A 20,782-nucleotide genomic window follows, 5' to 3' on the forward strand; every position below is an offset into this window, starting at 1 on the left:
TGCATTCACCAGGTTTAACAAGCCCCCCTGCCTCGGGGAGCCTGAGTCGGGGCTGTCCTCCCCTGCCCGTGCTATCACGTTCCATCCCAGAGCTGTGGGAACAGCTGCGTCTGTCCTGGGGAACTGCTTTAACTCTCACAGCACCAGCCTGTCAGAACTGAAGGGGGAACTGAGGCACAGAGACAGACTCCAGGTCACCTGATGCCACACAGGGAGTCAGCAGCTGAGCTGGAAATAACCACCCCCATCCCACTTCTCACCCGCTTCCCCCCACCAAAAAAACCCTAATCTAGGAAAGAAGGGATGCACCTCTCTGTAGCAGCCTTTCTGTAACCGCTACCCTAGACCTCACTCCCATCGCAAAGTTGGAGGAAAAGCCTGGAGGTTCATTAAGTCTCCCACTGCTACGGTACCTGCAGGCATGGTGCCCCTGAGGCCTGAGCTGTGCCCTAGTTTTTCTGGCTCAGGCCACAGCAGTTCTGCTCCAGGGGCTGGGCAGGAAAGAAACTGCTGACTGGGGAAGGCAGGAAGCTGTCGCAACAGCCCCAGGTGGATGGTTTCATTCCAATGCTCCCAGAATCCATGGCAATGTCTTGTTACAAACTGTAACCAGAGGTGGGCTCTAGATCGCAGGGCATTTTGTCTTGGGAAGGGGGCAGTGGGACATTGCTCCAGCTCTAGCCTCAGCCCTTGTCCTGTGGCATGGCCACAGATAGGGTTGTGCTCCTGCTGAGCTTACTGGCCATTGGACCATCCCCTGCCCTTCCTGGGGATAGTTGTGTGGGGAAGAGGGCTGCAAAGCGCGCTGACTTCCCTGACTCTGGTCTACTCCCCCAGGGCTCTGCGGAGTCCTACACCAGCCGCCCCTCAGACTCGGATGTGTCCCTGGAGGAGGATCGTGAGGCTCTGCACAAGGAGGCTGAGCGCCAGGCCCTGGCACAACTGGAGAAGGCCAAGGTAGGACCTGAGAAAGGGGAGTGGTGGCCATGGCTGCTTCTCTGTGAAGCCTGGACTGGTAGGGTTCCTGTGCCCATGCCATGGGGCATTGGCATGGGAGCTGGGCATGGCACTTGCCCATGCCCAACTCCCCCTGGCCCATCTGCCCAGAGAGTTGGGCCAGCTCATGGCACAGAAGTCACAGAGCCATTCAGCTCATGCAGGAAAGGCTTGTGCATTTAGACCCAAACATTGCCCATTCTGATGGAACACAAGGGCATTGCATGCACCCTCCCATCCTCACGCTCCCCCTGCAGCCATGTGCAACACCAACCCCATCCTCCAGCCAGATCCCCTGGGCTGGCTTGGCTGGAGACCTCACTGGAAAATACAGCTTGTTCCTGGCCAGGTGGCTGGGTACAGGCCCTGGCTGGCACAACCTATGTGCCTGTGCTGGGCCACTTCATCCACTTCTACCTGTGTCTCATTGGCCAGTGCCAGCTGCCCTGCTGAAAGGACTGGAGCACCCCAGTTGAGAGTCCCTCCCTGCTGTCTCTCAGGTCCAGCCTGCAGCCTTTTCTCCACTAGCATGCACACAGCCCTGCTCTTGCCCCGCAGTCCCAACTCTCAAGTCCCAACCTGCCAGCTTCCTGTAAGAGTCGCTGCATTTCTGACATAGTCCAGCTGTGATGCTAGGATCCCCTGCTCTTGTCAGTTCCTGAGCCCCATTATAAACCCCAGCTGGGGCTGTCTTCACCCTTCCTGGCCCAAATGTTCTAACCTGTCTGGTTGTTGCTGGCCCCAGGCCCAGCACCACCCATAAATCACAGGAAATGGACAAGGTCCTACAATCAGTTAATTCATTTAGCTAATCTTGATGAAACGTCTCATCGACCCAGGCTGGGTCAGGGACAGAGCACCGGTGCCAGGAGACTGCGGGCTGGCACTGCCCCACCTGGCGGCATCCCAGCCCTTCCATTACACACCTTGGGGCCAGCCACCAACCAGAAAATGCTGCGGAATGGGGGAGGGCCCTGCCCTGCCCTGCCCATGTGTGCAGGAGGTATACTCTGAGTAGAGGAAAGAGGGGATGCACCTCTCTGTAGCAGCATGTGCAGAGGGGGGCTCTTGATACCAAGGCAAGGGTGATGCAGAGCCCCCCTAAAGCTTCTTCCAAGAGGCACTGGACCTTGGGGGTGGGTCCCTGTCCCGTAGAATGTTTTCATCCCCTGTGGCAGGGAGATGGGATGCATTGGCTGGAATCACTGTCTCCATTCTTAGATGTACCCCACCAACCAAGTCCCTGTCATCTCTTCCTGAGGCCCAGGCACTGTTGGGTCCAATGTGAGGATATGAAAGCTACCCCTATGGGAGTGGTGTGGGGTCCAGCAGTTACAGCAGGAAGGGGCTGGGTGCCAGGACTCCTGGGTTCTGTTCCCAGCTCTGTGTGGCCCGAGACATACCACCTGTTCCTTTGTGCCCCCCTGGATCCTAAGCTGAGCTTGAACGTGCAGCCAAGTAAAGCAGCCCTTGATGCCCCAACTCTGCCCCCACAACTCAGTCCACTAGCTGAGTTCCCCCTGCCATATAATGCCCTCTGCTCCACATGGCCTGCCAAGCCAGAGCAACAATCTACAGGAGGGAGGAAGCTGTCAGTTCTCAGGAAATGATCTCTGCCTTGGCTGCACAGACCCAAATGTTAACCAAAGTAATTAGCTAATGAGGTTCCTGCCATTCCCCACCTCCCACCCCACCCCCTTGGCACAACAGGCTTCCAGGGCACTGCAGCTGCAGTATCCCAATCCTTAGTGGCTGGCACACATCAGAAGTGTAATGTCCATTAGGACCCATGCCAGCCCCTCTTGTGGACAGGGACTGCTGCCATTAAGACAGCTCTGCATGGGAGTGGATCCAGGAAAGGCTGGGCCGGGGGAAGTGGAGGCCTGGGGCCCCATGAAGAGTTCTGACATTTTGGACTGGGGGTCCATGCTTGGCTGTGTCCTGAGAGCCCTGTGGCACCTCACATTGAGGAAAGGCAGCGGCTAAGCAGTCCCTTAAAGAAAGGTTTTTGTCCCTGATCTCAAAGGCTTCCCCTGGGTACTGTCTCTGCCTGATCCTGGAAAGATCCCCTGAGACGGGGACAGTTCACTTTTCCAGTCCCTGCTGACCTAGCAGTTGTGCCCAAGAGCTATTGAACTCATCACTCTTGCTTCCCCCTCTCCCCATCACACACGTGTGACAGTGCCACTGCCTCAGTGCTAGCTGGACTGGTTTCAAACTAGAGACCTACTGGGGACCAAAATCGAGCTCCCAGTGCCTCTGAGCCAGCCAGGAGTCTGCTTCATCCACCCCTCACTCCCACATGCATGCTTGTTTTCAGTCACTGTCCTTCAGCTGGATCTCAGGGAACAAGCAGCTGGGACACCATCCTGGGCTTCGTATCCTTTGACCCACAGCCACGGGGCGGGGGGCGGCATTATTCTGGGGTAAGGGACCAGGAGAGGCATTCAGGCCTCTTTGCTAGCTCGAAGGGGCACAGATGGGCTAAGGTTTCAACCTGTTCCAAAGGAACTGCATCACAGTGCCCAGCCCTGCGACAGCTAGAGTAGAAACAGGTTTCCTGATACTTTATGCAGTTAGCTCTGGTCATTCCCAGGAGGTGCAGCCAGCTTCTGGCTGCAGACATCCTACCCCCAGCCACATGGGACTGACCAAGAAGCAGGGCCTTGTCATGCTGCTGCAGACCCCCCAGAACCTCACTCCCCTTGGTGTGAGGAACCTGTGGCCATGGGGAGTCCATGCCACTCACTGAGCAGCAGGGCAGGGAGCCTGTCCACCTTGATTTTTGGGGGTGGAGGAGGGAAGTGCCAGCAGGGACGGTTCCACATGCTTGGGGAAAAGGGTGAGAATTTTGGCAGCTTTTAAAGGTCAGTGTGATATGTTCTGTGTGGTGGGACACATGAGATCCTTCGACATCCTCTTTCCTGCCTCCTTTACCCCATTGCTAAACCTTGTCTCCTTAACAGACCAAGCCAGTAGCATTTGCAGTGAGGACAAACGTGGGCTACAACCCATCCCCTAATGATGACATGCCAGTCCAGGGCATGGCTATCTCCTTTGAACCCAAAGATTTCCTGCATATCAAAGAGGTAGGTGGTGTCTGTCCAAGGATGAGAGACATATGATGTGGGCTGGGAGGAGCAGTGTAGCCAGCTGAGGAAGGCCCTGGCACCACATTACAGATACTACTTCTCTCCCTACTGCAGAAATATAACAATGACTGGTGGATCGGGCGCCTGGTGAAGGAGGGCTGTGAGGTGGGCTTCATCCCTAGCCCTGTCAAACTGGAAAACATGAGGATGCTGCAGGAGCAAAAGATGAGGCAAAACCGCCTCAGTTCAAGGTGGGAACATAGACTGGGAAAGGAGGGGACCGCTCTCATCACATAGCCTGGAGCTGGGTGCACTGGAGGGTAAAGCCATTTCAGAACAGGGAGCAGTGGGCAATCAACAAGGCCCTGTCATTAGATGTGTGGCAGGTGGGAAGCATGCCACTAAGCTAGATGGTTGCCTGGTCCATTGGCACTGTCCTGGTGTGGTGGTTCCAGATTTATGTTGTCTCCTAGGATCTGGGTGCCAAAGCTACTCTCCCATTGCTCAGAAATCCCACCCCCCCAGAGATTTGATCCCCTTCTGAGGTACTTACCACCTTCCCCTTTCTGTTCTGTGCAGCAAATCAGGGGACAACTCCAGCTCCAGCCTGGGAGATGTAGTGACGGGGACCCGCAGACCCACCCCACCTGCCAGTGGTAAGACCATCTGTGCCCCCAACCCTGGAACTGTTTGAAATGGGACAGTGCCCAGCTGGTCAGACGGGGGCATCAGTGTCAGCAAGCAAGGAAGGGATTACTTCCCACTATGGCCTTGTAGCTGAAATGACAGGTCCCTTCCTCCTTTCATCTCTTCAGATGCCAGTAAGCCTACCATTAAGGCACCTTTACTGCAGCTGACTCCCTACCGATCTCTCACAGGGTGAGGGAAGCCCAGGACAGATCCCCTCTCTGCCTAATGTTGGGGATCAGCTAAAGCCCCAGCAGCTTGAGGTGGAAGTGCTCATCTAGAAGTGGCCAACACTTATCCCAGGATCTACATCAGGATTCCTAAGTTCTCCCCACCCACAAACGTCCCTCATCCCTTTTGGCCCCAGTACAAGGCAGAGATAAGGGTATAAGTGTAGGGGAGTACTTAGCACACATGGACCTATGAGTCAACACACAACAACATAGAGTAAGACAGAGGACAGTGCACCCAAGGGCAGCTGCTCAAGCAACTCTTGCAGTGTGGCAGACTATTGAGTCCACCATTGATGCTAGTACACACACAGAGACATGGTCTTCAGTTAGGCACTTGAGTTTCTGACAGAAGGTTGAATGTGCATCCCTGCCTTGGCACATCTGCACAGGCAAGGAGAGGGGACCTGCCACCATCTATCCCAGTGACCTGGCAGGTGGAGACACTAAGTCAATCCCAGCTGGGCTGCCAGACCATCCTTTCATCCCCAACCCAGCCCCCTCTCTACCCTCCAGGAAGCTCTAGTTTTACTTCACCCTTCTATCTCTTTCATTTGCCAAATCACTCTCCCTCCTTGAGCACATCTTTCATTTGTTTTCTTTCTTTTGATCTTTTTAGCCATTTCTCGTTTTCTGTTTCTACTCATTTTGCTTTGCTCCCTCCTTTCTTTTCTTTTCTTTTCTTTTCTTTTTTTCTCCCCTTCCCCATGGCCCTCCCTAGGTACTCTGGACATGACTAACTTAGCTTATGACCCTGATGCCCTTGACTTAGAAGATGAAGAGGCCGAAGGCCTGGAGAACCACCGCTCCCCTAAGACTAGTGCTAGCAGTGTCACCACACCCCCCTCCAACATCAAGCGCATCCCCTTCTTTAAGAAGGTAAAGAAGCCCGGTTCAGGGCATGCTCCCTGCTGGGGTTCTGCACCCGCCTGCTGCACCTGTGCTCCTGCCTGCCTTTAACACCCATCATATGCCCTGAGTGTGAGGCCGGATGCCTCTCTTTGAGAGATCTGGGTTTGTCGAAGGAGGTGTGGGGATGGGGATGGGGATGGGGACAGGCACAGCTTGAATCTGGTCTGGTCATCATTCAGCTATTGAACTGGGTTGTGGGTCCTGGCCACATGAGGTGCCATAAAGCATGCTATGGGGCAGGAGAATCATCTGACGAAAGCCAGCATACCTTGTCCAAGTGGAGGTACTCATGAGGGCCAAGGCGGGATCACCCATGTACGTGATGTGTGCCAGGAATCCCCACCTCCAACATGGCCCAGACAGGTCCAGCAACCTCTGTGCTGCCCTCCCAGTGCACCAATGCACACATTTCTGAGGCACGTGAATGGTATGTTCCAGTGATCACACACTTAAAGCATGAATTAAGAGCATTCTGGCAGTCAACCTCCCCCCCCCCCCCCCCCGTGAAGCATGGGAATGGAATGTTCCAGCACGGCTCCCTCCCATGAAACATGGGACAGGTACATTCCAGTGGTTTTGAAGGGGGAGCAACATGAAGCATGGACCGTTGCCCCCCTCCATGATACCCCCCGTGAAACATTAGAGTGGAACATTCCAGGGGTATTTTGGTTCACCAGCGATCAATTTGGGAGATCTAGTGGGTGATCCCCAAAACTGGATCAAACCGACTCATTCCACCCGAACCAACATGGAAATGGATCCAGTGTTTCAACAAATTGGAAAGTTGTGTTTTGGGTCAGCCTGAAAGTGTTTGACCCAAAAGACAACAGGATGGTTTTGTTTTGGAGCTATTTAACCTTTTATAACAGGGGTAGGCTCCCCCCGGCACAGGTGCCAGAGCGTGGCAAGTGAAGGCATTTTGTTTGGCATGTGTGCCTTGGGTCGGAGGGGGAGAAGGGACCAGGGCTGAATTGTCATGATGAGGATTGGGCCCTTTGCAACTCCCCCAGTGTCCGTCCATGGCACACCAACATCTTACAAGTTGAAGTTGGCACTCTGTCCAAAAATGTTGTTGACCCGTTCTATAACCTTTCTCACTTCCCCCTTTATTTTATTTTATTTTTTTGGAAATGCAGGTGCAATTTTAAATGCCAGTGCTGTTTCAAGCTGGAAAATGGCAGTGCTTTCCCCAAAATGCTTCAGAAAAGCATTTTGGCATTTCCAAAATCAGGCAATTCCTCTTACAACACTTGATTCAGAAGGCTTTGGGGTTCTCCCCGACCTATCATTTTTAGTTGTAACCATTTGCCAAATTTATTTATGGATAGTTTTGTTCTTCTCTCCGCTCTGAAATGTTAGTTCTTGGGTGAATTTAGTATTCACCTTTTTTTTCCCCCAAATTCTCCCAGCTGTGTCCACAACCCTGTTAAAAGCATGAGAATGGAATGTTCCACTAAGGCCCTCACTGAGAAATATGGGAATGGAACATTCCATCCATCCCGGGTTAGATGCTGGGGAGGTGGACCCTGTGGGGTACCAGTGGCCTGCAGGAGCAGCCAGGTATGAGGTTTGCAGGCAGCTACCCCACTGCCCCTGGGGTTACACTGAGGCAAGTGAGTAGAGGGGAGCAGCAGTCTGTTTCAGGGCATTCCTCCCCAGGGTTTTACAGGGGAGGAATTATTCAGGGTAGGGCAAGTGGGGAGAGGCAGCAGGGGCCAGGGAGCTGCAGGGGTAACAGCCAGGGGAGGATGCTGATGCCAAGGTAGGAGAGGGGCTGCATGGAGGAGCTCTTTATTGCCAGGAGGCTCTCATAGGCAGGGACCGAGATGGCATACAGAAGAGAGGCTGGAGCAGAGGGGTACATCTGCTGTTCCCAACGGGATGAAAAAATCTTATATGAAGCAGGAGGCAGGTGCAAAATACAGGAGAAAGCAAGGGGTGGGAGCTGAGCTGTGCTGGGGGACACGCACCTGGGCCTCAGCTGCCCCCACTGTAGGGGAAAGCTGAATTAACCCCCTTTCCCTCTAGAGTCCTCCACCTTGCTGCCTGAACCAAGTTCCAGCAGCCCCTCCTGCCGTCCCCTGCCTGTCCCCATTGCCTTTTTGCTTCCGCTGGAGCGATCTGTCAGTAACACGCATGCCTTGTTTATCTCTCTCGTCTGCCCTTCCTCTCCTCACCCCCCCCCCACATTAATGGCGATCACTGGACATAGCCAAGCAGAAGCAGAAGTCGGTGAGTACTACAGCTTTACTTGAGCTCCCTTCCAGCCAGAGCATCCTGAAGTACTGGGTGGGAGGGGTGCCCATAATGGCGGGGGGGAGGGGGGGGGCGCTCCTCCCTCCATCTCTGCCTCTGTCGTTAGTCATGTTGGTGTGGCCCCTGGGTCAGACTGTGTTGTCTTAAATGTGGCTCCTGGTACGGCCACCTGGCTCCCAAGCCACAGGGCTGGCAGCATGGGAAGGGCAGGCCACACCCAGGTACCCCTAGGAAGGTTCAGCCCATCCACCCCCAAGGTCAGGAACCACAGTTTCTAGCCCTGTCCCAGAGACGCCAGAGCCTGCAGCCCCACTGCCCTCCTCCAAGCTGTGTAACCTCCTGCCCACTGCATCTCTTCACAGGCAGAGCACGTGCCCCCCTATGACGTGGTACCCTCCATGCGGCCAATCATACTTGTGGGGCCGTCCTTGAAGGGGTACGAGGTGAGGAGTCAGGAGCAGGTGCTGGGGATGGGAGGTGCAGAATTTCCTTCAACTTCCTGCAGAGCAGGTGACCCTGAATATGCCCAGCATGTGCTGCATGCTCCCCTCCCCACAGCTTGTTTGTCCATCTGTCTGCTCAGCCATCTCTTCCCCTCCATTTCTTGACCATCCACTCTCTACCTGCACACTCAACCCCTCTCACACAGCAACTGCTCTCCCAGCACCTTCACTCCTGTCCCCCTCAGCACGTGTCCATCTCCCCACCACTCCTCTAGTGCTCACCACCCTGCCTTGCTCTCCAAGTAGCCTCTTCCATGGGGCAGGAAGTCATATTGGGAAGAGCTCCTTGTGCTTTCACCTTTATCCAGGGTGGGGATTGTGCCTGATGAGCCAGTGGCATCTGACCTCCCGGTTCACACACATGTGCACAGAGTGTATGCCTAACTGTATGTACACTTGATTTTCCTCCCCATGCCCATTTACCTGTAAAATCCCCTCCACACACACTATACCCATGCATGTAAATGCCTGACTACAGGTATTCATGCATGTCTGACTACACACAAATGTACACACACCCCCATACTTGACTGCACACACATGTGTGCACTATCTGACCTCCCATGCACAAGATTTCTCACATGCATATTCAACTTATCTCTTTCTTGCACACATGCACACACTCCCACCCACCCTTACACCCCCCCCACACACACACGCTCCCCAAACCCACCGACACACACACTGGTGTCATGAATCCCCACCTGCTCCAGGGTGCCCAGCTCCACTGTGTCCCTCTCTTCCCAGGTGACAGACATGATGCAGAAAGCTCTTTTTGACTTCCTGAAGCATCGCTTCGATGGCAGGTGAGGGACATCTCAGGCAGACAACTTAAGCCATGAGAGCATTGGTTGGGTCTGTGGCTCTCAGGCTTAGAAACTGGGTGTTGGGGGAATGCAAATAGGATGTGGAGGTTAACCCTGTCTATCACGCCTTCTTTATCCGGAGTCACACTCAGAATCAGGACTGCAGAACACTGTGGTGGAGTAGGGGCTGGAGGTGGTGCACCTTCTGGCTACTCTGTCCTGTCCTACTGGAGGTTGGGCTTCAGTTCCCAAATGTGTGGGCACAGTTGGACCCAATTCTGCTCCCCTGGACATCTAGAGACTACTGGTTCACTTAAATCCATGTTTCCTGGGGCAGCCCCATGCCCAACAACCATGGTGACAGGCTCACTGAGAGACAATAAAATGAGAACCCAGTGCAGTGGGTCACATGCTCTTCCCCCAGCCGGAAATAGGATGCCACCTTCCAGGCAGAAACAACTTTTTGCCGTCCCTCACCCTTTCCAGCTGAGGGCCTCATGGGTATACTGCAGGCAGGAGTGGAATCCCCCTGGCAGTATCCTGAAACTCATTTTGCAGGTGGAGAATCTGAGGCACAGCAATGAGGAGGCAGCTCACTCAAAATGGAGCCCCCACTTCCATTTTGCAATGCAGGACATTGAATACATGAGATGCTGTGGCATTTTAATTAGAGTAGTTCCTGAGATCTGCTTTAATTAAAACGTGCCCCATCCCAACCCCAGAGCATGTGTATAGGCACCCCAGGAGTCCTGTTCTCTTGTTGCCTTTCCTGTATGAAACAGGCAGCAGGAAGCAGTGCAGATGTGCAAGGAGAGGGCTGGAAAGAGAGTTCCCTTCATAGGTGACTGGGATTTGTATCCCCAGCACTGGGCTACTGTAGAGTCACCTTATACAACCTCTAAGCGAGGGTCCCAGCTGTTAGGGGCAATGGCTAACCACCCATCCTCTCTCTTTCTGTCTCTCCTTTTCACACTCCCATCCCTCTCTCCTACACACACCCCTTCACCCCCCTCCATGTGCATCCCAGGATCTCCATCACGCGGGTGACAGCCGACATCTCCCTGGCCAAGCGCTCCGTGCTGAATAACCCCAGCAAACATACCATCATTGAACGCTCCAGCACGCGCTCCAGCCTGGGTAAGACAGGGGTGACTCCTGGGAGGGTGGGGAGGGAAGAGCCATGGATCTAACCCTTCCCACCCACCTCCCCCCTGCATGGTTATTTTGGAGGATGGTGTAGCATTAACCTCAGTTGCTTGGCCACTGGCATTGCTTTGAGGGCTTAAACCTTCAAAGCCTGCCTGCCTCCGATCTGTATCAGTTGGGAGCTGCCTGCTTCCCCCTTTGCCCACCCCTGGAATTCCCACAATGCCTTGGGGCATGCCCCCCACCTCATGCCCTGTTGGCAAGGAACTCCTCACTCATGGTCCCCTCTTTGCCCACCCCTGGCCCTGGGCCAGGCCTTCCAGCTGTGCTCTTGCCTGCTTGTGCTGGGCTGAAAGAGGGACTGACGTAGAGATGCCACTACCTTGGCATTGCTCATCCCCCAGGCATGCTGTGATGCTTGGCAACACCAGGGCAGGCTCCCCCAGTGCACACTGGGATGTGATATGCCTGGACTGCCCCCCTTCCAGCAGAGCTGGGAAGCGGTGGGGTTGTGTGCCTCATGGGAAACAATGCCATTTTTGCTGCCGTGCAGAGGGGGTGACTAATATGACTTGCTGATCTGCTGCTCCTGTGAGCCTGGCTGGGCGGGGGCAGGAGTCTGCTGCTCCAACGCCTGGGACCATCTTTGCTACTGACAGTCCATTCAATTCACTCCTCTTTTTCCCCCCCTCCCTTTCTTTTCTTTATTTTTCCTTTTATTTTTTTTCCTCCCCTCCGCGTGGCTTCCTTCCTTCCCTGCTCCTGATACAGATGTCTTGGGTATGTAGCCTTAACCTCTCGGGCACAGCACTCTAACCCTGTATGGGAGCCATTGCCAGCCACAGCATGGCAGGGACTGATGGGTAATACCCACTTCCCTAGCCACCGGAGAGTGAGATCTCAACCTGCTCCTTTCCCCTTCTCTTCTGGGATCTTCTCAGAGCACATAGCTGCTGGCAGTCAGTATCCCACAAACTCAGGGCAGCCAGAGCTGGAGTCTTGCTCCTTCCATGTGGCCCAGAGCCTGGGTGCTGGAAGGCAGCTGTCCCTTCCCTGTGGTCCTTCTGGTCTTGAAGACCAGGGCTGATCTGAGGCTCTAGAGTTAGAGACAAGCCCAATATGCTCAACCCAGGTACAGATGCCCCAGGGTCTGGGTTTTAGTTTGTCCCCTGCTGTGGTTCCTCCCCATCTCCTGCTCTATATAGCAGTGCACTTTCCCTGCCCAGGAATACCCAATGGACACAGGTCAGGTCTGTGTACTCCAGGTCTCCCCTACTGCCCAGCCTGTGGCATAGCTGGTGCAGCATCTGGGCTGTGGTGGGACTATTCCCAGCCATGGTGACACAGGAGCCACGTCTCACCAACCAGGAAGGGGAGATGATGCTGCTGCATGGAAACCCAGGTGTCTCCCTCTGTGTCTAGCTGACACCACTGCCTTTGCCTTTGGGGTACACGGCCCCCAGTCTCTGGCTCCATGACTAGCCCCTACAACTGTCCCCCTCCATCTCTCCCCATGCCCTCCCCATGGTCCCTGCCCCAACCCGTTATCATACCTGGCTCTTCCAAATTGCTCCCCCCCTACACAAACATTGTACCTATTTCCTCCACCTCTCCATACTCTCCCTAGCCTTTGTCCTGCTCCCCCCCAAGCCCACTTCCAAGCTTCTCACTGTGTCTCTGCTCTGACAGCTGAGGTGCAGAGTGAGATTGAGCGCATTTTTGAACTGGCCCGGACCCTGCAGCTTGTGGCTCTTGATGCAGACACCATCAACCACCCAGCCCAGCTAGCCAAGACCTCACTGGCCCCCATCATTGTGTACATCAAGATCACCTCCCCTAAGGTGAGTGTGTTCCTCCCTGTGGGGCATGGAGCTGTGAGGCCCAGGACTCAGTGCACAGTGCCATTGGAATATGCACTTGCAGCCCCCAAACTGATGATGAGAAGCCTTGAAAAGTAAGAGCTGGTCAGTTTTGGAGCTGCTGATATCAGCACCCACAGCTGCTGTGTGGGTAATGAGAATTGTCTTCACCCCTGTGGTATGAGCAGCTTTGACATGGATAAGTTACCATCCACTTCAGGGCTTCTGGTGACAGGTCTTGGACTGGGCCTTTTCTTCATTGTGCCTGACACAGTTAAAGGCACTCCAGTTAGTTACAAAGCTGTCAGTCTCAGTTACAGTGAGTGGGCCACTGGTTCTCAACCTCTTAGACTCAAAGCAGCCCTTGGAAAATGCCAGCTCTTCACTTTCACTTGGTTTGTGCCTATGAAACAATAATAGATCAGCTGTTCTGTTGTAAAGAACTCAGGAAGCCCACAGCAGGTCCGAATGGTTTCCACACAGTGGATTCCTACTTGAAATCTCTGGGGTTATCTTGTGAATTGTGCATAGGTTTTTGCACACCTAACACTGCTAATATTGCACAGCATCCTTAAGAGGCTGTCACAGCACACCAGAGTGCTGCAGCATCCTCACTGAGCATCACTGGAGTGGGTAGATCATCCGAGTACAGTTAAGTTACAAAACAGGCAGTAGGGATGAAAGCTGCTATGCGTGTAGCCAGTTAAAATCAGAAATGGACCAAGGGCTGTGGGCACACCCACACCCCCTCTGGCTGTGTGGCCCATGCACAGTGAGCTCTCTGAGCTCAATGCCTTGTCAGCATGGGCCTTAGCTGGAGCCACTGATTTTGCACCTCTCTGGAGCCCAGGGGATGAATGCCACCACTGTTCACTTCTTTCCTTCATCCTGACTGAATTCAGTGACAAAGTAAAAGTGGAGATGAGGCAGCATTTACCCCCTGGGCTTCTGAGCCATGCAAAAGCAGAGTCCATGCTGACATACTGGTGAACTCATTCTAGTGACAGGCTGTTTACACAGTGTTTGAGGGCCATTTGTGGCTCGCAAGCCATAGTTTCAGCACCACTGCACTTAATCTGACGTACAAATAACTGGTGTGGGAGACCATGTCAGCAGAAGACAACAAAGGGGGCTTGGCATTGTGTGAATTATGTACCTCTTGGGTATGTACATAAGCAGAGTACACAGGTGTTTGCTGCCTGGATCAGACTGTGCCAGGGAGCCAGGGGATAGCAAAGAGGAGATCCCCTGCTGAGCCTTCTGTATGTCCCAGGAAGTGATGGGGGGGTGGGACTGTGCTGAGGCATTTGGCTTCATGAAATAGCTCAGTCTGCATTTAGATCAGTGGTGTGGTGAGTTGGAGACTTTCAGGCTTGCCTTCCAGGTGATGTTCCTCCTCATTGCTGCATTGTTTTTTAAATATAAGAGAGTAGCTTAAGACTCAGACAGCCAGAGCAGCTGTGTGACAGGGCTGAGGGACAAAGCAGAGCTGTGCCTGTCAGAGCCAAAGGCTGGGATAGTGTAGGTTGCAGGTTAGGAATGAGCGTATTGACAGGGCAGAAGAACCCCAGGTGGGGATCACAAAAGGATGAAACAGTTTTCCTGCCCGATCTCCAGACTCAGCCCCTCCACAGAGCAGCAGCCTCCAAGGAGAGAAGGGGCAGGCAAGGCAGCATCTCCTCAGAAGCCTGGTGTCCCCTCATCCCTTCCCCAGTGTTCACCCTTCTCCCACCACAGGTGCTCCAGAGACTGGTCAAGTCCCGGGGAAAGTCCCAGGCCAAACACCTGAATGTGCAGATGGTGGCATCAGACAAACTGGCACAGTGCCCTCCAGTGAGTACCTGGGCTCTGCCCACCTGAGCCCTCACCTAGGTTGGTGAGGCCCCACTCCCTCAGCTCAACTGAGTACCTGCCCCTGATCGGCCACCCCTGCTACCTCACACCCCCCAAAGTGGGCCATGGCTCTGCCCCTGGTCCCACCCTATCACCTCCAGCTTAGCTGTGGCTCCGCCTTCAGCCCCGCCCCATCACCTCCAGCTGGCTTCCCGGTGCCCTGCCCCTCCCCTCCCTATCTCTTTGTTTCTCATTGCAGGAAATGTTTGACATCATCCTGGATGAGAACCAATTGGAAGATGCCTGTGAGCACCTGTCTGAGTACCTGGAAGCCTATTGGAAGGCCACGCATCCACCCAGCAGCAACCCACCCAATCCCCTGCTGAACCGCACCATGGCTACCGCTGCCCTAGCTGCCAGTCCCGCCCCCGTCTCCAACCTCCAGGTACAGGTGCTGACCTCCCTCAAGCGCAACCTGGGCTTCTGGGGCGGGAAGGGTAGCCCAGAGCTGGGGCCAAGGGCCCAGCCCAAGGTGGAGGAGCATGCGCTGTAGCTTTAAGAGGTGCAAGAGGAGGAGGCAGTGCCTTCAGTGAACACGGAGAAGGAAATGTACTTTGGAAACCCCAGCTGATCCCCACCCTCTGAATGCACCCCTGCAAGTGCCTGTGGAAACTGCTTCCCTCTGGCCCCGCTGCCCTCGGTGCCCTGCCAGTGGAAGGGGCTCTTCAGAGCATCATCTGAGCCAAATGGGGGCTGCCCAGCTGTAGCTCTAAGGCTCAGGACCTGGGAGCAGTGTCACCCCCTGGGGAGAACAAGGAATCTTCCCCCCCAGCGCCACCCAAGAGTTGCAACCATGCACCCGGAGCCGAGCTCTTTCCAGGAGGTGCCTTGCTGACACCCCACCCCCTGCTTTGGTGTAAAGGCTGCCTCCCCTCTGCTTGGAGAGCTGGGCCAAGCCCCACAGGAGTCATGGAGTGCTGGGCTCTGATGACCTGTTTTGTGCCTTTGGAGAAGTACATTCTGGGAAGGCCCCTTTCCCAGACTAGGTGCAAACCTTCTGTGTAATTGCCCAACATGAGGCTTTGCACTACAGGACAGTCAAGAAGGCTGGGGCAAGGGGTGACTTCCTACCTATGTCAGAGAGTGCTGTCAACAGGCAGGCCTGGGGTGAAGCGCAGGTACAGCTGTTGAGTAGGGGTCAGACATGCCCTTGTCTAGGAGTTCATTGTAATGCCTTTGCCACTAGTACAAAGACCCCTCTGGCAAGGGGCTTGGATCCTTTCTTCCAGCTCCTGCCCAACCAAGAGCATCCTTCATCCACTGGAAATTGAGATACAGTCCAGGCTCACTTGTGGCCTGGCTAGTAGCTCAGATACCCTGAGTCATTCTGGTGCCATGAAACCCAACAGATCATCCCATTTGGAAGAGCCCATCTTTGCCCCTTCCTGGATATCCTGGCTCCTGCCCCAAACCAGCTAACCTTGGTCTCCAAAGGCTTCTGTGCCATTGCACTGTATCACCCAGGGGCTGGGGCTGGGGGTCTCCAAGCAGGACTGGGATCTGGCATTACTTGTCCTTGTGTTTGCTCCTGACCTTCTTAGGCTGTTGCTGGTTGAGTGGGTTTCTGAGTAGTAACAGAGGGTCTCCAACTGGGCAGACCCCTGTGGGGATCCTGCTTTCGCTGGCACCATGCCCTGACTTGCCCAGGCTGTGGTAGGGATGATGTCGTGCATTGCTAACTTTCTTTGACTTCCAGCAGATCTCTCAGCCCTGGCTTTGTGCTACCAGGGCAAGTTCACTCTTGCACTTCTGCTGGTACCTCTCAATCCTGGCTTCCCACCCCCGGCCCTTTCCAGCCTAACCCTCCCTACCCTACCCACATAGTTGTTCTGCCACCCCTCAGGCCTAGCTTGCAAGCCCCCATTCCAGCTTTCAACTCCACCTGAGAAAACCCTGTTGATGAATCTGTAATACAGGTTTGTTCCCTTGGATGGGTTTTTATTCAAGCATGGAGCTGGGCTAAGACTCGGTAACTTTGTTTCGCTTGTGTTGAGATCACACACCAGGTCTCGGCAGGCCAGAAGTGCATGTGCACTGATCCCAGATGCAGTGCTTTGCTGGTGGTGTGTGTGTATTAACTGTACTAAGTGGCCACCAGTGGCCCCTAGGGGGCAGACTAACCCTGTCTTATCTTCTCCCATTTGCATGGTGTGCTGCTGCTTCTCCTAACCAGGGCCCCTACCTAGTGCATGGGGAGCAGACGCGTGAGGGGGAGCGTGCTAGCCTTCATGACTACCCAGGGGAGCCGGCCACCCACGGCCAGGGGCGTCCAGGCCAGCCCCATGCCCGCCTAGTCAACCGTGGCCTATCACGCCAGGACACCTTCGACTCGGAGACCCAGGGCAGCCGTGACTCGGCCTACACAGAGCCGGGCGATTCCTGCATGGACATGGAGACAGACCCCTACGAGGAGCCTGAAGCTGAGCCACGCAGCACCCCCGGTGCCTACCACCGAGGGCTGGGCCGCCACCACCTCCACCTGCACCAGAGCTCCTGGGATGAGGATGAGCCAGATCGGGAGAACCACAACCGGCAACCTCGGGGCAAGGGACGAGACCACTACTGCCAGAACGAGGAGGAGGCCATGGGCATGAACAAGAATGACATGGAGGCCTGGGGGCGGGACGTGTACATCCGCTAGAGCCAGGGCATCTGCCTCAGCAGGAGAGGGGTGGTGTGCGGGGATCTTTTCCTCCCCTCCCCAGACCCCCTGACTATGGGGCTTCCCTACTTTGGTTGTTTTGGGTTGGGGTGGCCCTTGCCTCCTTGACCAGGGCTGGCCTCAGATTGTACAGTGCCCCCATCCAGCTTGGATGAGGGCTCCCCTGCCTCCCCCCAACCCCATATGGGGCTCCCTTGCCAGCAGTGCCATGGGGACCCCTTTGCCAATGGTGACACAGGCCCCCCCCAACTCAGCACCCAGAGGGGGCCCCTCTCACCTCCTATAAGATTGTGAATATTCACCTCCACCTTAAGCCCCTCCTTGGCTCTGTGGGTCCCCTGGGTACCCAGAGAGGAGGGGCGCCCTGGCGTCCACTGTTGCCTCGGGCCATCCCTGCCCCCAAAGGGAGTAAGTGACCAAATGGATCCAGCCAGCTCCCATGCTGCCTGCCATGGCCCTGCCCCAGTGGGTGGGAAGCCTAGAGCTGGGCACTGTCTGTCCCCACTCCCTGGGGAAGGAAAGCATGTTCAACCCTGGTCTGTAACTAATCACTTCTGGGGCTGTCTAGGGGGGTGGCCTTCCTCCATCTTCCTCTTCCTCACCCCAGGCTCAGCTTCTCCCCAGTTTGCATCCTTGCCCCATCCCATCGTATTTCCATGGTGCTCTTGACAACCCAGCTGAAGAGGGAAGCTGTGCCACTACCCCTGGTTTCTTTAGAGAGTTCTGATAGCTGGGGAGAGTCAGTCTCTGCCCAGCAAAGAGGAATCTCCTCTTCTGTCCAGTGCCTATGATTATGTCCAGCCCTTTGTACAGACAGCCGTAACCCCAGCAATGGTGCCATAGCCTGCCTCCCATCATGGCTTGACCTGTCTCTATTCTCCAGTGCCTCAGCCTCCAGCCCCCCATGGATGTATTTCATGTGCTAAGCCACAACAGGTTTGGGGGTGAGGATGCCTGCACTCCAGCCTGCATGCGTGTGTGGTGTACTGCTGTGGGTGCACCCCAGGCCAGGGCATTGAGGGAATGAAGGGGGCTAACCTGTTTGGATCTATTTGGACTCCTAGTTGATCTGCACCATGCTGACTCAAAGCATGGGGGGAAGCTTGTGTGTGATGCCATAGGCTGGGCGTTCTTCTGGTGGACTGAGGGGACTCGGCTGAGCATGTCAGGGCAGTTCCAGGACATCCCAGTCCCATGTGACATCAAAGCAATCCCCCTTGCTGGGGGCACTCATCTTCACCAGTGATCCTGCCTACTGCCTGAGGAGAGGAGGTGACCCGTAATGGCGTCTTGGCCTGGGCTACCCTCTCCCTGGGGCCCGGCCTGTTTGGTTTTCCCCTTCACAAAGCTGGTGTCATCAGACTGCAGGTGCTTTGCGGGGTGTTTCCATTTGAGGAGCTTGGGCTGAAATGAAGGCAGGGAGACAGAGTTTCTGGCAGAACAGGCTATTTTTGCAAAATGGTGTCTGGCACCCCTTAGTGGGGGAAAGGGGCTCTTCCAGAAGGGTGCTTATACACTGTTCATGAGGAACATGCTTTAATTAGAGCAGCTGTAAGAGCTGCTCTAATTAAACCACCCAGAGGGTCACGTGTGTCAGTGTCCCTGCACTGAAAAATGGCGGCGGGGGCATGTTAACTAAAGCTTGTCAAATGAGTTTTAGTTAAAGTACCCCCACCACCATTTTTCAGTGCAGGGATACTGACATACGTGACCAACTGCAGTCTGCTGGAGCTCAGCAATTACCACACTCCGGCAGACTCGACTAATCAAGTCTGCTCCAATGTGCTGTAATTACAGCATGTTGGAGCAGCCTCGCTGCATGTGTATAGGTACCCAAAATGTCCCTGAGTGGGGGAGGGGGAAGGGAGATCATTTCCACACTGGGTTGGGGGGAAGGGGGTGCCTAATGTGAGTGGTTTGTATACTAACAGCTTCCTCAGTCCTGGCCTGCCGTGTCACCTTGTGCCATGCTAGGGGCAGCAGCCAAAGTACTCAGCCCCTTTGTTTGTGGACCTCAGGTGAAGGGGTGGGATTTTTACCTGGCCAAAACCTTCAGCCCCTCCCCAGTCATCTCCTCTTTCTGGGCCTGTAATATCTGCCCAGAACCCTCCAGGCCTTTCCCCTCCCTGCCAGCTGGCACTCTGCCCCTTTCGCCCACCCCTGGTCCTGAGCATGAGGAATCTGGCTGGATTGAGCCCAGAGAAGGTGTGCCTGACCTGTGACCCTCACTCCCCTACACTCCCCTACACTCTGCCAAAACCTGGCTTTGGCCAACCTAAAATGGGTGAGGTTGCCCAGTGCCATTTTCCTTGTCTCCCCACCCCCTTCTGGGCAGTGTCTCTCTGACCAACAGGCATTTGGTCCTTTGCTGCCCATTCATGCAGTACCTGCGTCCATGTGTGCCAACATGTGTCCATCCATCTCCGTGCCCCTTGGGAATGGGCTGGAGGTTGTCTCAGCTGCTTCCCCCCCTCCACTGTGAGCTCTCTGGGTTTTGTCTGTCTGTACCCATACACCCTGCAGGGGCTGGCACCTCCCTGCTCACCTGGCTTTGAGTGGTGGCTTTACAGCCAGGGGCCCTGCCTCACCTTGCTCCACCTGACAGGGTGTTAAGCTTTGCATCTGGTTTCAGTGGGGGCCAAGACAGCCCCTGCTCTCAGGTACTGCTAGGAGCTACTGCCTTTGACCAGAGCGAGGGGCCTTTCTAGACTAGTGCCGCTCTGTCCTGGGTGGGGAGAAGGGGGTGGTAGTGGTCATCTTCCCCATGGAGGCTGCTTGATGGTTTCCAGCCAGGCAACTTAGCTGCTACAACAGGGGATGGCAATGCCGGATTTCTACACCCACCTCTGTCATGGAGCCAGGTCACTCTCCCCGTGTGTGTGCCTCGTCCTCCCTGTCTGTGAACCCCGGGGCTAATGAGCACCCATCTGTTAAGTGCTTTGAGACCTGCAAGCTCCAGCCACCTCAATGTGTTGTAACCATCACGTGTCATGGCTGTCTCTATGCTGCTGCCCCACACCTCACAACTGCCACAGGCCCTCCTGCTGCCAGGCCAAGGAGTAGAGAATCCCCCTCAGCAAGGCAGGGTCTAGGACATGCCCATGGCCAAATCTGCTTTCAGCCAGCAGGGGGCAGCGGGGTGGGGGAGGATTGGGAAGGTGTCTTCAACACAGCCCTAGCCTTTTTGCAAAGCAACTTTAAAGGAAAGAGATGTCCTGTATTTCCGTCATTTAACAAACTATTTAAAAGAAGTGTATTTTATTTATTTATTATTGTTTGTTGAGGGAAGGGGGGGGAAATATTATCCCATTTGCTTGATTCTTTGTAATAAATATTTCACTGAGAACTCTGACAGCGACTCCGCAAGGGGTGTGTGATTACTGGCCCCATGTGCTTCATGGTCGGGGTAGGGGATTAGTGCCTTTTCCATAATCACATCTTGCCTCTCTCTAGTACAGTCCATTTGGGGTTGGTTCTCTGTAAATCAATGCATGAGAGGCTGGCTCCCTTCTGCGTCTTGCCCTGATCTACTTCCGATCTTGGGAACCCTCTGTTGTCCCTGCTGTGCAACTGTGGAAACTTGTAGAAGAGGTCACTGTCCTGCTTGCTTGTCACATATCAGTGCCCCCAGCCAGCCCAGTGGGGAGGTGGGTCTGACCTAGAATCATGGCCATTGTTAAGCCAGGTGAATGATTATGCTTTCAGCAAGAAACTAAGAAAACTACCTTCCAGGAGAAAGG

The 20,782-nt window shown here is 54.8% G+C and overlaps 1 protein-coding gene across 8 annotated transcripts in view; it reads left to right on the top strand.

Moving 5' to 3' along the window:
• The window catches only part of CACNB1 (calcium voltage-gated channel auxiliary subunit beta 1), a 34,992-nt gene extending 14,598 nt beyond the window's left edge, over positions 1-20,394 (top strand). For 3 of the 8 annotated variants that reach the window (XM_090044546.1, XM_090044549.1, XM_090044550.1), the window contains 12 exons: positions 838-957; positions 3,963-4,085; positions 4,203-4,339; positions 4,668-4,744; positions 5,727-5,884; positions 8,536-8,616; positions 9,424-9,482; positions 10,510-10,619; positions 12,318-12,469; positions 14,225-14,320; positions 14,580-14,765; positions 16,554-20,394. In XM_090044546.1, the coding sequence (XP_089900672.1) occupies positions 838-957; positions 3,963-4,085; positions 4,203-4,339; positions 4,668-4,744; positions 5,727-5,884; positions 8,536-8,616; positions 9,424-9,482; positions 10,510-10,619; positions 12,318-12,469; positions 14,225-14,320; positions 14,580-14,765; positions 16,554-17,021 (1,767 nt within the window). In that variant the 3' untranslated portion in view covers positions 17,022-20,394. Of the gene's footprint in view, positions 1-837; positions 958-3,962; positions 4,086-4,202; positions 4,340-4,667; positions 4,745-5,726; positions 5,885-8,129; positions 8,150-8,535; positions 8,617-9,423; positions 9,483-10,509; positions 10,620-12,317; positions 12,470-14,224; positions 14,321-14,579 lie in introns of all 8 variants that reach the window. The other 5 variants (XM_090044548.1, XM_090044553.1, XM_090044551.1 and 2 more) reach the window with 4 other exon arrangements.
• Positions 20,395-20,782: the final 388 nt, after the last annotated feature.

This window comes from Crocodylus siamensis, chromosome 4 (genome assembly GCF_052110815.1).
Source record: "Crocodylus siamensis isolate JL-2025a chromosome 4, ASM5211081v1, whole genome shotgun sequence".
NCBI lineage: Eukaryota > Metazoa > Chordata > Crocodylia > Crocodylidae > Crocodylus > Crocodylus siamensis.